This window comes from Aquarana catesbeiana, linkage group LG05 (genome assembly GCF_042186555.1).
Source record: "Aquarana catesbeiana isolate 2022-GZ linkage group LG05, ASM4218655v1, whole genome shotgun sequence".
In the NCBI taxonomy this organism is placed as follows: Eukaryota; Metazoa; Chordata; class Amphibia; order Anura; family Ranidae; genus Aquarana; species Aquarana catesbeiana.
The window spans coordinates 126,415,025-126,428,525 of record NC_133328.1 but is presented as its reverse complement, the minus strand read 5'-3'; the positions used below and the strand labels follow the sequence as shown (position 1 = coordinate 126,428,525).

Genomic DNA, 13,501 nt, shown 5'->3' with positions numbered 1-13,501 from the left:
CTATCCCAAAACATATATGAGCTTATTTAATAAACCAACATGCAAAATGCACTAACTTATCAGTCTGGAATAATTATCACTGACCGAATTCCAGTAAAGGTTTATCTAACTGGTTGCTTACAATATTGTATAAAAAATAGTTATTCCCTCTGATAGTCAATCAGATTCTAGTCATGTTTTTACTGCAGGCTCCAGAGTGAAAGTATACTTGTGACAGGTTGCTAAATGCATCAATGTCTGTCTGTTAAAGTCGACCCTGCTTGGCCCTGGAACACTGGGGTTGATTTACTAAAGAAAAATAGTCTGTTCACTTTACAAGGTCTCCGTGATTAAAGTGATAGTAAACCCCAAACCATAAATGTATTACATTGCAGATTACCAATAGATGTGGTGACTGCATTCATTTTTTTTTTTACTTCTGTTTTCATTTGGTGATCTTGCCAGTAACAGACCTCCTGTATTAGAGTTCCCCCCACTCTGGATGAATGAGGGGACACATTTGGGGTGGATGAACGAGGGGGCACAGGGGGCACATTTGGGCAGCAGCATTGTCAGTTTGGGGGGAGGGTAGATTGAAGCCAAACTCCAATTAACACTTTTTAAGCTGTTACAGCATATAGTTTTGTTTCCTTTTGGGCTAAAGATTTTACTTAAATAAATAAAACTGATCATTGTAAGCACCTCTGCCAGTGGTAAATGGTTTGTATCATCCCCGATACACCTGCAAGAGAGTTAGTTCTTTTGAAAAACAACAGACTTACTGGCCAGATGAAAATAGAAGAAAGAAAGGCCGGAAAAGAAAACGAATCCATCCATCATATTTAAGAATTGATAAGCAGAATAATAAATGTTTGTTTTTGGGTTTAATACTGCTTTAAGCCCTTTGTGGGGTGAAATGCATCTGAGTGGGAGGTGAACATGCAAGACTATATGTTGTGAATCTTCTATTTATTATACTAAAGCTGGTTTTACATTGGTTATGGCATCAATGTGCGGCCTGCTTATTTCTACTTGACAAGCAGCACAGTTGAGCGGGGATATACACCTGGACATGCACCTGATGAAAGCTGGAGGTACAGGGAAAGAAGCAAGTTTGGAGCAGCATAGCTACGACTGATTCCACTTTATAAGTGTTTTTTCCCATAGCTTACTTAGAGAATAAGGTGAAGCTCTGCTGACTTTCATCATCCAATCACATACAAGCAAAAGTTCTTGGAAAAATTCTCTTGCAAAGTAAACAGCATATTTGCCTTTAGTAATTCTACCCCATTGTTCCTACTGATGACAGGACATTTAGAAAAATGTTTTGGTGAAATGCAATCAGGGACACTCTTCTATTTGTTTCTCCAACAAAAGAGCCCCTGGAGCTGTAAAAGTAATCCTGAATAACAATATTAAATAGCTATTTAGAGAAAACATCTAAATGATAAATATTACAGTAAAATCAAGTACTTACTTAAATATCCTTGTGACTCCTTCTGCATGGTAGTTATTGGACAATCTTTATGTGTAAGCAAAAGTTGTTTTAGTTGTGCTACCTCATTTTTCAACATGGAGACCTCGTTCTGAAAAAAAAATGGAAACCACATTGAAATTCAGAATACTTTCAGAGACCTGTACGGTGAAACAAGAGCTTTGGAGACTCAAGTGACTGCCATTTATATGCACAGCTACCAATTTTTACAGGACAGATTTCCAATAATTTAACTTTTTAGCCTTGATTTTAGACAATACCCTGAAATACCTTGCCAGTGCATACGAAGATTATCTTCAGAAACACTTTTATCTTCTCCATGTTGACCTACAAAATCAATCTGTTTTTGACCAGTATTAAATATTTCAAGACTGAATCCAAATAGTCAGTTACAATTAACCACAATCTTCATGCTACAACATGCTAATTAAGAGAATACAGACTATGTCTTAAATTATAACCCAAGACAGTTAAACAATAGAATTACTTACAAATTTATATTCAACAGGAGTCTAGATAATTATTGTTTTCATTACTTGCTAAATGGAACACATGTAATTTGCCAGATTGTGAGATAATATCAGGTTTTGAAGGTAACAAAGCATATATTAAAACTGCTTTTTTTCAACCTTGTCCTTGGAAGTGGCCCCAGTAATAAAAGATACACCATATGCTAGTTAGAGACTGCTTTCTGCTGCTAATGTGCTGTAGGTTTGCCCCTGATTGTTCAGACCAGCACCCTACCCTGGTAAGCTCAAGTTTATAGATGCTATATAGAGTTGTTCTTGTCATTGACACTAAAAATGAGCCTTTGTTCATGGTACACAGAACCAGGACATTGTCAGAGACAGGCTCAAAACGTTGTGGAACATTACTTTTCTTTTAAACATTGACAGATTTCTTCTAACCAGGTTTAAAAGTACAATATAGAAGGTTAATTTCATATTCTAGTCATGATTTAAAGAAGAACTCTAGTCTCAGAAATACTTTTCTTCAGTGTCTATAAGCTGAGCCTTTAGAGCAGGTCTTTACCAGTGCTGCTTGTATATACCTTTATTCATTTGCCCTGGGCGCACTTTAGCTTGAACATCAGAGCTCTGACTTCCTGCTTCCTTCAACCTGTTTATCACTGTTGGTCAGTGAGACCTTTTATCAAAATGCTGAAACATACCACCTTGTAATCTAAAGTCAATAGTTTGAGCTTCTTCGAACACTTTAAAATAGTCTTTCTCAACCTTTTTTTTTTACCCCAGAAGAACCCTTGAAATACTTTCCAGGTCTTCTGGAACCCCTGCTAAAACCCTTACCAAACTGTGGTGTCCATTGGACAAAGTGTCCCTTACATTGATGGGAATGTCTTCCCTAAAAAGAACTAACAAGACCATTGAAGTCTCTGGCCCCGGAACTATACGACACCATCAAACGGAAGGGCAGTTAGTCACATCTCAAGGAACCTGTAGCAACCTCTGGAGGAGCCATGGTTGAGAATGGCTGCTCTAGAATATAACTGAGGTTATGTGCAGACACATCTTAGTTTCAACATTTGATCCTGCTGGTACCGTAAGGCAATGTACATATAACATGATAACATGCTCACTGTGCTGCTTTTTTAGCATTATCCAATCAGCAAGTTGTGTTTTTTTTTTGTTTGTTTTTTAACTAAACTACTGCAGCAGTGGTTGCAGATTTGGCTATGCTGTCTAGCATAGCCAGATCCACAAGATAGCACCTAAACAGAGCAAGATTTAAGGCAGCCCCTGCCTAAGGGGAAGGCAATATTAGACCTAGCTTACAGCGGGTACATCCTTTGAGGTGAGAGCTTAGGTGAAAGTGTGGTGGGAATCACAATGTCATTGCTTTAAATTGCACCAATAAATAGAAGAATAGAAGATTGCACTGTAAAAAATATGTGATCACTGGATGTATACATAGCTGTTTTTTCAAAAGACTTTTATTTTGACCTTACTTTAGAAGATACTTTAATGCGCAGTGGAGATACAGGCTTATATATATGAATTGCATTTACGTATGATTTCTATGTTTTTATTTCTTTGTATGATTTGCACATGTTATACACTTTACAGTGGTTTTGCAATTTGCAATTTATATGAATAATGAGGATTGTAAATGTTAGTATATTAGGGTAAATATTTTTAATCACGCACGGTTTGGGGAGGCGCAATGAGAATTATTTTATTCATTCTCCCATGATTGTCCTATGAGGATGCAGGACCCCCTGACCATCTTTTTGGACAGTGCTGATTGGCCCTGTGCTGATCACATGCACTCTCCCAAGAAAAAACTCTTTAGCAATACACACCAAACTGAGCATGTGCAGCTTGTCCCCTAGCTTCTGTACTATCAGAAGATGATTTGAGGACTCTGGAAGAAGAGGAGGATCAGAAGAGACAGGATCAAATAGCCTTTTTACACAATGCAGAGGATTACCCCTTAGGTTCCGCAGTGAGTATAACAAGCATGTTTTACTGCATATACCGACTTATTTTACTGTTGTGAGTTTAGTAACACTTAATGCAGAGAATCACAACTCCAATGGAAAATAAAAAAAGTTCCCACATACTTCAGCTTTAACCCTTTATGCCGATGGGAGCCAAAGCATTAAAAGGGCCACAATGTCCGAAGCTGGTATGAGGGCATCTGATCATGCAACACTGTAATTGGCTGGACAGTGTTGATGTCATCTGGAGCTCATCCTACCAACTGTTTGAAGAGTGCTAATGGAGCTCAGAAAAAGTCAGTAAAGCATGCAGAGGTTGAACACAAAAATGGAAACACTTAGCGACATGTTTCACGTTAGAAGTGGAAGTAATGTAACATTCTTTTGCTTGCGCTGTGTGATGAGACACCTAGCTAACAGGTAGGAAGCCTCACTTTCATCATGCGCCGCTAGTAACATGAAGTCATGTCAGAGCTTACTGAGTTTCAAAGAGGGCAAATTTAGCTGGTGCCTCTGTGACTGAAGCTGCCAATTTATTTGAGGTGTCGTATTGTACAGTATCAAAGGTTATGACGGCACATATAGTTTTCAGGAAAACTTTGTCCGATAAGCATACGCGTCAACTGACCAAAAGTGACAAAAGCACATTATTCAGGATTGTGACACAGAATTTTGCATTAAGAGTGGTATTAGATTCCATTATCCACCATCCAAGACCATCCAAGGCCTATATTTGTCAATTCCCAGAAGAATTCAGGCCTTCTAGGATGCCAAAGGTGGTCCAACACCATATTAGATAATGATTTTGTTCTTTTACTATACTTGTTTCCATAATTCTGTCCAACCCCTGTATATGCAGCAGCTGGACATTAAAATTCACATACCATGCCACTGCATATATGTGTTTTGCTATCATAAAGCATTAATAAATATATGTTTTAATACAAAATAATATAAAAAATACACAACCATTTAAAATAATATAGACTCCAAACAATGATGTTCACACATTAAAAAGAAAACTATGTTCTAAGTAGGATGTCTTTTTTTTTCATGCTGCTCCCATTTGAGTGAACGTGCATCCTTTTTGCCCATCAGTTTCATGTGGCTTGACATCTTGCAGGTGCATATGGCAATTGTTAATGTTCTTAACCTTTCTACTTTAGCACTTAAATATAAAGGAGTGGGAGATACTATCTTACCTTGGGGCACAGTGCTGATATATATCCTTCAATGGCATGTATTTTTAACCTCCACATAAACTGTGACATTATAACCTTTTAAATAAAGCTAAGCATCTCTAAACTTGCCCATGTGTGAATTGAAACCAAGTGTCCTGTAATAGGATGCACATGTGTGTATAGATATATAATCTCAGGACCATATAATTTTCCAGTGCTGTGTAAGATTTTTGAATGTGTACCATACACCTCTACCTGACAGGGGAGATTAAAGTGGATCTTATGGTTAGAAAACTAGCAGTCTGACCTTATTAAATGGGGCAGCGTTTCTCTGGAAATTATGCTGATTTTGAATACTATGGGGTTGATTTACTAGAGGCAAATAGGCTGTTCACTTGGAAGTTGCAATGGAAGTAGCATTTTGCAAGGGAATTTGCCTCAGAGCTTAGTGAATGTGGTAAAGTATCACTTTGCAAAGAATACCCAAACACATGCAAGAAACAAAATAAAAAATGCATTTTTGCTTGCACATGATTGAGTGATGTAAGTCAGCATAGCTTCACCTCATTCACTAAGCTATGGGGCAAATTCCCTGCAAAGTGCAACTTGCTTTTCAAAGTAAACAGCATTTTTTGCTTTTATTAAATCAATATCTATCTATCTAGCTATCATTACATGCGGTTACTCATACATACTCATACATACGTATACGCACTTAGGTATATGCTTAGGTATATGCTTGTAATATACTGTACATATACACTGTCACAGCACAAAAGCAAATCATACTGTCTTAGGCCCCTTTCACACTGGGGCGGTAGGGGGCATCGGCGGTAAAACAGCGCTATTTTTAGTGCTGTTTTACCGCGGTATTCGGCCGCTAGCAGTGCGGTTTTAACCCCCCGCTGGCAGCCGAAAAAGGGTTAAATCCACTCGTATAGCGCGGCTATAGCCGCGGTATGGCCGCGGTATAGCCGCGCTGTCCCATTGATTTCAATGGGCAGGAGCGGTTTAGGAGCAGTGAATACACCGCTCCTTCACCCCTCCAAAGATGCGGCTGACAGGAGATTTTTTCTTCTCCTGCCAGCGCACCGCTTCAGTGTGAAAGCCCTCGGGCTTTCACACTGAACAAACAGCGGAGGCTGTTTTGGGGCGGTTTGCAGGCGGTATTTTTAGCGCAATAACGCCTGCAAACCGCCCCAGTGTGAAAGGGGCCTTACTCACTGTCTTGTCTTGTCTTAAAGAGACCCTGTCACCAGATCATTAATTTTATCAAAAATCTTCCATAAAATTATAGGTGCATGTATTATATGTTTCTATTTACCTGTAAAAGCCTCCATTGTGTAGACATCCAAAAGTGCTGAGACTGCTGCTGGGTGCCACCATCTTAGCTGTGATGTCCTCAGCCACAGCAAACTCCAAGCTGTCACTCAAGTGACACTTTATAGTGTTTCCCTTTGCTCTTCCACTTGCAGCTACATAAAAGGTTATGTAGGGAGGGTAGGGGATGGGTGCAGATGCTGGGCCAGCATAAATAGTAATGAGATCCTTCCAGGAGAGAAGAGGGCTTTGATGTGCAAGGAGGAAGGGAGCGTGCTAGGAATTGACTCTCCTGGAGTAGTCAAATTTTCTAGCAACTTCACAGGCACATTGCAAGCGAATAAAAATAACTTTTGGAAAGAAAACATACTGCAAAAAGCATATATATTTTCTGTACTTTTACCAGGAATTTATTTGAATTGCTGACAGGGTCTCTTTAACCACTTCACTACCCGGCCATAGTAAAATGACGTCCACAGATGGGATCTCCCATCCTGGGTGGACATCATATGATGGCCTGGGCTTCCCGGCCGCCTAGGGGGCGCGCGCGCGCCCGTCGCGTTGCTCGGGACCCAGTGCGTGTGCACAGCAGCCGCGATGTCCGCTGGGCATCCGCGATTGCCCCCTACAGTTATAATCACTCCCCTAGGAAACATTTAACCCCTCGTCTCCCCCTAGTGGTTAACCCCTTCCCTGCCTGTCACATTTATACAATAATCAACGCAATTTTATAGCATTGATCGCGATCGCCGCTATTACTAGTAAAAAAAAAATAAATAAATAATTTTTTTAAAAAAATGCCATAAATCTATCCCGTATTTTGTAGACGCTATAACTTTTGCGCAAACCAATCAATATACGTTTATTGCAATTTTTTTTACCAAAAATATGTAGAAGAATACGTATCGGCCGAAACTGAGGAAAAAATTTGTTTTTTTTTTTTTAAATTGGGATATTTATTATAGCAAAAAGTAAAAAATATTGTGTTTTTTTCAAAATTGTCGCTCTTCTTTTGTTTATAGCGCAAAAATAAAAACCGCAGAGGTGATCAAATACCACCAAAAGAAAGCTCTATTTGTGGGGAAAAAAAGACGTCAACTTTGTTTGGGTACAACGTCGCACGACCGCACATTTGTCATTTAAAGTGCGACAGCGCTGAAAACTAAAAATTGGTCTGGGAAAGAAGGGGGTGAAAATGCCTTGTATTGAACCGGTTAAAGAACCGGGGCACAATGTAAAAAAAGTCTGGTAAAGCTAACATTTATTGTTGCCTGTAGCAACCAATCAGTTCTGACTTCACTGTCATTGTCACAGTATGACCTTTAAAACAAATCAAAGAAGTTGCAATGGGCAGCAAGAAATATTACTTTGACCATACTTTCCATACTGTACAAAAGGCTCGTAGTGTCTACCCAGCAGCCAGTAAATGACCAGGCCTCTTTTTCAGACTCGGTGTTTACAAGTTAAAAACAAGTTTTTTGCTAGAAAATTACTTAGAGCCCCTAAACATTATACATTTTTTTTCTAACACCCTAGAGAATAAAATGGCGGTCATTGCAATACTTTTTGTCACACCGTATTTGCGCAGCGGTCTTACAAGCGCACTTTTTTTGGAAAAAATTCACTTTTTTGAATAAAAATATAAGACAACATTAAAGTTAGCCCAATTTTTTTTATATTGTGAAAGATAATGTTACGCCAAGTAAATTGATACCCAACATGTCGCTTCAAAATTGCGCCAGCTCGTGGAATGGCGTCAAACTTTTACCCTTAAAAATCTCCACGTTTAAAAAATTCTACAGGTTGCATGTTTTGAGTTACAGAGGAGGTCTAAGGCTAGAATTATTGCTCTCACTCTAACAATTGCGGCGATACCTCACATGTGTGGTTTGAAGACCGTTTTCATATGCGGGCACTACTCACGTATGCGTTCGCTTCCGCGCGCGAGCTCGTCGGGATGGGGCGCTTTAAAAATGTATTTTTTTCTTATTTATTTTACTTGATTTTATTTATTTTTTCACTGTTTAAAAAAAAAAAAATGGGTCACTTTTATTCCTAGTACAATAAAATTAAACATCCCTTGTAATAGAAAAAAGCATGACAGGTCCTCTTAAATATGAGATCTGGGGTCAAAAAGTCCTCAGATCTCATATTTGGACTTAAGTGCAAGAAAAAAATCTCCCACCGCCGATAACGGTGATCTCGCGGTGAATCTGCTGCAGAGATCACCATTATCGTAAACAGGTCTGCCGGCTCAAAAGATGGATACCTAGGTTGTGGCAGCAGCTGCTGCCGTTACCGAGATATCCATCTTTAAACTGCCGACGTATATGTACAGGAGCCGGTCGGCAAGTGGTTAAGCAAACTTTATTCATAGCCTGTTTGGTGGTCATTGTTTTGTGGTCAAAACAAAAAGCAAAATGATTATTATATATAAACTATCAAAAAGCAAAAACATACATGAAATTATTACTAATATATTATTTGTCGTATATACGAAATGATTATGTTTCATCTTTTAGCAAATAAGAAATAAATTGTCTAGCTAAATACCACAATAATTTAAAGTTTACCATAACCTCAAAACAAAAATTAATATATTGCAGCTTGCCAGTCATTGGAGGTGGTGGCTGCATTATTGTTTCTTTTTGCAGGCTATATTTCCATTATTTTTATGTAGTGATCCTGCCAGTAATACATTTTCAGTCCTAGGGTAACACTCATTGCACAGTATCTATTAAGAAGTATTGTTGTCATCCTAAATTTCTCTCCTGGTTAGGATTAAAAACATCTACCCCTCATCTATATTACATTGAGGAAGTTGTTTTGTAGTTTTGTAGTTTATAAAAGATAGCTGGGAAAGCTAACATTGTTTGAAATTTCAGTTCAATGCACAGGACGTCACAAGATCACAAGATCAGTGGCAGAACTTTCAGAAAATGTACTTATCCTAAAAAGGAAATTAATGCAGCCATCACACGATGAGCTCCTGAAGACACCAGCACACAAGGACTGGTAAGCTGAAATATATAAAACTTTTGTTCTTGGGGTTATTATGGGGGGGGGGGGGGGGGGGGGGTAGAGTAAGGGAGGATTATAACAACTGCCTGTGTTTTTTTTTTTTTTGTCCATTGGGGAGATTTTCCTTCACTTCCTGTCACATAGTCAAAACAGGAAGTGAGAGAAAACCCCTCCAAAGTGAAGGAATCCTTTGTGGTCACCAGGGTCACCAGAACTAGTGTCTCCTTTGGAAGATTTCCCCTCTATTCCTGTTCTAGTGAAAACTCAAAATTTGGAAATTTCTTTCACTTGTACTTTAAGCCATAATGGTAAACAGGACAGAGAGTGGGTGAATCTCGCTAATGGGGGCACAAACAGCAATACCAACCTGACAGGTGTTTAAACCCCTCTCCACTCTAGCCAAAACTAAAACAACAATTTCCTTTAGTTATACTTTAAGTATACTTGATGTACGAATAAACATTTATGACAACAGACCAACATGAAACAGATTTCATAAATTTGAAACTGCACCTTTCAGTGTTGTAGAGTAGACTAAGGCAATGCAAATTTACATTAGTTTTTTTAATTTCATCTTGAAATTTAAATATCAGAAATTTTGCTTTCATTTAAATCTCAAACACCTTTATGGAGATTTGCATAGAAGTTGCTTAGAGTCAGACCTCAGACTGGACACTGCTGATAATACATAAACATGGACGTGGCCTGCTGGGATTTTTAGTAATAGTGTACCATTATTCCAGACATTGAAAGAATTGGTGGAAATAGGGTGATAGTGAGTGATCTGCTGGATGTCCAATCACTGTTTTCTTTGCTAAATGCTGAAAACAAAATCAGGGCTATATTTTGAACATGATAGAGCTGCTTGCTCTGTAAAGGTTTCTTTGAGGCAAGTGCAAAGTCCTTTGGCATCCTTTGACACAAAGTGTTTACACAAGAAGGACCTCAGTCATCTGCTAGAGTAGATTATGTCTGTGTTTTCATTATTAATGTAATGTGTCTTGCTTGTGTATGATGGACGTGTAGAGAAAATGCTCAGCTATAAACAGTGGCTTTGTGAAGCTGTACAGTACACACCTGAAGCTGCATGTTTGTCTGGGTTAGTTCCTCTGCTTTCTTTTCCAGTGACATCACCCAGACCTTCCTTTTCTGTCTGCACCGCGTGGCAGCTGCTCGGTTCCTTTCCAGAAACTTTCGCCGCCTCTCGTCTGGATCCTCGTCCACCACCCGCCTGCGTCGGCCTCCCGTGGGCTGAGGGGACTGTATTGTCTGAGAGGGCTGCATTTGCTGTGCTGCTGGTGAGAGCTGGACCAAGAAGAAAAGCTAATTGACTCTCTAGACCACTAAAAGCACACATGTTAAATGTGGTGGTGGCAATGTCGGCCAAAAGAAAAACTAAAATTTCATTTAAATAACCACTCTGCATTTCTTAAGCATTCACACTGAAAAAAAGATGTCTGTCTGAAACTTAAATAAATATATACAGAGTTTTTTCTTTTTTTAATAAAAGCAGAAGGGACCGTGGTAATGATAAGAATGTTAGGTCATACTCTTTTCAAAAGTGCACCTGTCATTTTTGCTAGTCATGCTAGTATTTAATTGGGTAGGGGAGATAGATAGTTCCTTGTTGTTTCTGTCCTATCATGATGATTTTTGTATATTTTTTGAAAAGTGATGAACAATCCCTGCCTTCAATATTGTCAAGCCATCCCTTTCATATAATGAAGCCCTACTTCTGTTGTTACCATGGCAGTGGTAAGGAAACTATGATGTGGAAGAGTGTGGTGCCACTTGAATTGGTCATACACATTATAATCTGATTTTAAAATCTCTGCACAATCTCTTTTAAGTTTACCTAAACTATGTAATGTGGAGGCCAACCTAATCAATGTATTCAAACCGAATCCAGTTATGAAGGCCCTCACTCTATATTCCAGGTACCTAATCTGTGGCCCGTGGGCCACATGTGGTCCTATAGTATTTGATGTGTAGCCCTCAAACCTTGGCAGTAGGTAGTGGGAGTGGGATCACTGGTTCATAAAGGGGCAGTAATGGCAATAAGCTCAAGCAACCTCAAATAACATATTCCTAGTCTCAGACTGTCCAGCAACATGTCTGTAGGATGCAACTGCTCCTGTAGCACATACCCAGTGGGGTTGGTTTACTAAAACTGGAGAGTGCAAAATCTGTTGCAGCTCTGCATTGAACCCATCAGCTTACAGTTTTTTTTGTCAAAGCTTAATTGAATAAGATGAAGTTAGAAGCTGATTGGCTACCATGCACAGCTGCACCAGACTTTGCACTCTTCAGTTTTAGTAAATCAACCCCGCAATTTAACTATTTTTCAAAAGATGTTCATTGTCTCTTACAGTCTTCTGTAGTGACATATATACTGAATATTATATTTGGTCACTTGGTTATGTCAGAGGCCACAGCTGATGCCCCCCTATACCTCATAAGCTGACCACAGCTGTTCTACAAAATTGTTGGTAGATCTAAAGGAGAGTATTCAATCAGAATATTTTGTATATGGTCAACTTTACACTGATGAGTCTTAAACACGTATATCCACCACAACCTCAGCTTCTTACCCTGTCGTGGCAACATACAAAGAGCTTGGAGGCATAACAAGCTCTTCTTATTAGTACATTTTAGGTGTGTTTCAAGATATCCCTGTTATTAGTCCAATTTAACCTTGTACCATAAATAGTGATACTCTAGAATAAAAATTGCTTATTGAGTAAATATGCAGAATTTAATTTACTATGTAATTAAAGTGGATGTAAACCCGAATTTTTTTTTTTTTTTTATCATACTGTAGAGTATAAGATTTCCTATCATTTGAGCCCAGTCTTGCCACACAGAGTTAATCCATCTCTGAGCAATCCTCTTTTATTGTTCGGTGAGAGAAATCTTGACGAACTGACAAAAACTTTGTCAAATACTCCCCCTTGCTGTGAGTGACAGCCTAAGACACAGGCATGATTTTTTAATTCCCTCCCCCACTCATTTCTTCAGCAGCTCTGCAAGAATTGGCTGTTCCACACCTCAGCATGATTTGGCATGCTGAAGTCATGTGGTTACTTTCCTGTCTTTTCACTGGATGTTAGAGATCATAGCAGAAGTTCAGTTAGAAGTACACAGGAGACAAGGGGAGTGTAGAGGTGGGCGGGGAGTTTACTGACATCACGACTCCACCCACCGAGCTCCAGACAACAGACCCACCCACAGAATATGAAGTTTTTCAGCTCTCATAACAGACAGAGGGGAGACATTTGACAGGTAAAGATACATGCAGGAGGCATGTATATCCTTATAGATAACCCCTATGGCAGTAGTTTAGAAAGGATGACATTGGGTTTACATCCACTTTAAGCAATTTTTTTTTCTCCAAAGCAAAGTGCACACTTTTTCACCAATAGCTTTACCTGTTGTAATATTATATATTATATATATTTTATAATATATATAAATTGTAAAAAATCAGATATCCCTTTTATATGAAAATGTGGAATACCTTTTTACTGGCCTGGTAACAATTCTAAATTTTGGATATTCTTTCACTTTCTGTCCCAATGACAATAGTCAGCAGAACAAAATAAAAAGATGAATCTCCCTATCAGGGCCTTTTTGACAATCAAAGAGAACTAGCTTGTGGATTAGTTTATCTCCTGTGCAATTCTCTTGGGTAAGCATGTTCACAATGTTAGACTGATAGCACTAACAGCACAGAGTCCTGATTGCTTCAAAGCACTGTCCAATTATCAGACTTACACATTACTTTTTTTATAGATACATAGCTTGAGTATATATTTTTTATATATAAGTTGTAATGTAAGATTTAAAGATAAAACTTTTATTTTATTGATTCAGGAAAATTAAACACAATGATCCTCTTCATGGTTTACATTTCAATCATCACTTTGTATTGCTTCATGGAAGAAGGATTGACATTATTGATCAAGCCTAACCAGAAAAATGAGAAATGGGGTCTGATTGGCTACTGTTGTTTCTATATCTGTCACACACCGTACTGATTTATAAAAA

At 38.6% G+C, this 13,501-nt stretch overlaps 1 protein-coding gene across 3 annotated transcripts in view; it reads right to left on the bottom strand.

Annotated features, from left to right (window-relative positions):
• Positions 1-13,501, bottom strand: part of CREB5 (cAMP responsive element binding protein 5) — a 620,787-nt gene that overhangs the window by 17,541 nt on the left and 589,745 nt on the right. For all 3 annotated transcript variants that reach the window (XM_073630162.1, XM_073630163.1, XM_073630164.1), the window contains 2 exons: positions 10,532-10,759; positions 1,457-1,565 (listed from right to left, as the gene is read on the bottom strand). In XM_073630162.1, the coding sequence (XP_073486263.1) occupies positions 1,457-1,565; positions 10,532-10,759 (337 nt within the window). The remainder of the gene's footprint in view (positions 1-1,456; positions 1,566-10,531; positions 10,760-13,501) is intronic.